General features: G+C 45.5%; 1 protein-coding gene across 1 annotated transcript; it reads left to right on the top strand.

Moving 5' to 3' along the window:
• Window positions 1–1,389, top strand: LOC146634938 (zinc-binding protein A33-like). Its single transcript, XM_085350480.1, has one exon. It carries the CDS (start codon window positions 1–3, stop codon window positions 1,387–1,389), a length of 1,389 nt encoding a protein of 462 aa, XP_085206606.1.
• The last annotated feature ends 470 nt before the right edge of the window (window positions 1,390–1,859 follow it).

Consider the following 1,859-nt stretch of genomic DNA (forward strand, 5'->3'; position numbering starts at 1 on the left):
ATGGCTTCAAGATCAGAGGAGGATCTCTGCTGTCCGGTCTGTCAGGAGGTCTTCAGAGATCCTGTTCTTCTGTCATGTAGCCACAGCTTCTGTAAAGACTGTCTGAATAGATGGTGGATCAAAAAACAGATACGTGAGTGTCCAGTTTGTAAGAACATATCTTCAAAGGATGATCCACCTTTAAACCTGGCTTTAAAGAACCTGTGTGAGTCGTTCTTACAGGAGAGAGATCAGAGAGCTTCAGAGGCTCTCTGCAGTCTGCACTCTGAGAAACTCAAACTCTTCTGTCTGGACCATCAGCAGCCAGCGTGTCTCGTCTGCAGAGACTCAGAAAAACACACCAATCACAGATTCAGACCCATCGATGAAGCTGCACAACAACACAAAAAGGAACTTCAGGAAACTCTGGAGCCCTTAAAGGAGAAGTTAAAGGTTTGTGAAGAAGTTCAAGTGAAGTTTGATCAAACAGCAGAACACATTAAGGTCCAGGCCCGACACACAGAGAGGCAGATTAAGGAGCAGTTTAAGAAGCTTCATCAGTTTCTAGCAGAGGAAGAGGAGGCCAGGCTGGCTGCACTGAGGGAGGAAGAGGAGCAGAAGAGTGGGATGATGAAGGAGAAGATGGAGGCTCTGAGCAGAGAGATAGCAGCTCTTTCAGACACAGTCAGAGCCACAGAGGAGGAGCTGAGAGCTGAAGACGTCTCATTCCTGCACAACTACAAGGCTGCAGTGGAAAGAGTCCAGTGCTGCCCCCTGCTGGATGATCCACAGCTGCCCTCAGGAGCTCTGATAGACCAGGCCAAACACCTGGGCAACCTGACCTTCAACATCTGGAACAACATGAAGGACATGGTCTCCTACACTCCTCTCATTCTGGATCCAAACACTGCTCATCCAAGCCTCATCCTGTCTGAAGATCTGACCAGTGTGAGACGAGGAGGAGAGAGGCAGCAGCTTCCTGATAATCCAGAGAGGTTTGATTTGTTCTGCTCTGTCCTGGGCTCTGAGGGCTTTAACTCAGGGACTCACAGCTGGGATATCGAGGTTGAAGATAGTACATGGTGGGAACTGGGTGTGTTGGCAGAGTCTGTGCAGAGGAAGGGAGTCAAACCGTCAGGGTTATGGACAATAGGGTTTGATGAAGGCAAATATTCAGCATGGTCACCATCCACTTATACTGATCTCTCAGTAAAGAAAAGGCCCGAGATGATCAGAGTGAATCTGGACTGGAACAGAGGAAAGCTGTCGTTCTCTGATCCTGATACTAACACACACATACACACCTTCACACACACTTTCACTCACAGGATGTTTCCATACATTAACACTGGTGGTAAAGTGAAGGTGTGTCCGTTGAAGGTGTCAGTGTCAGTGCAGCAGATGAGTTGAGGATGATGATGTTTCTAATGTTGTTTCCTGTCAGTGAGTTGAAGCTGTTAAACTGCAGCTGTCCTCCTGCTGCCTCGTTGTTCCAAAGCTCTTTGTTTCTCTTTTAGTTCTCACTGTTTCTTTCTGTTTCTGCTGTCCACCTTTTCACATGGAAAATCATTTCACTGTTTCTCACTGAATGACTCCCCAAACTAGATTTGAAATTCTATCACGTTTCTAATCATTACAAGTGATTCATGTTTCTATTTGATGTGTAAATGGAGATGATTTAGTTTGCTGGGATATGGACTGACATGTGTTGAATGGGAGGAGCAGTTTGTTGTTGTCTTCTTGGCTGTTTATGACAACAATAAATATATTGTTGAACTAAATAAGATCAGAGTTGAAAGGTTGGAGTATTATTTACGTGCTTCACTGTCAGTATCTTCAGGGGGATTCAAAGTCATGAGATAAACTAGTGTAGAGGAAAA

The sequence above is a fragment of the Diplotaxodon limnothrissa genome, linkage group LG3 (genome assembly GCF_057381915.1).
Source record: "Diplotaxodon limnothrissa isolate DT_005_m linkage group LG3, D_limnothrissa_male_GT1.1, whole genome shotgun sequence".
NCBI lineage: Eukaryota > Metazoa > Chordata > Actinopteri > Cichliformes > Cichlidae > Diplotaxodon > Diplotaxodon limnothrissa.

What these genes read in the sequence shown, in the direction of transcription:
- LOC146634938 (XM_085350480.1), top strand. Translation starts at nt 1, where the DNA reads ATGGCTTCAAGATCAGAGGAGGATCTCTGCTGTCCGGTCTGTCAGGAG.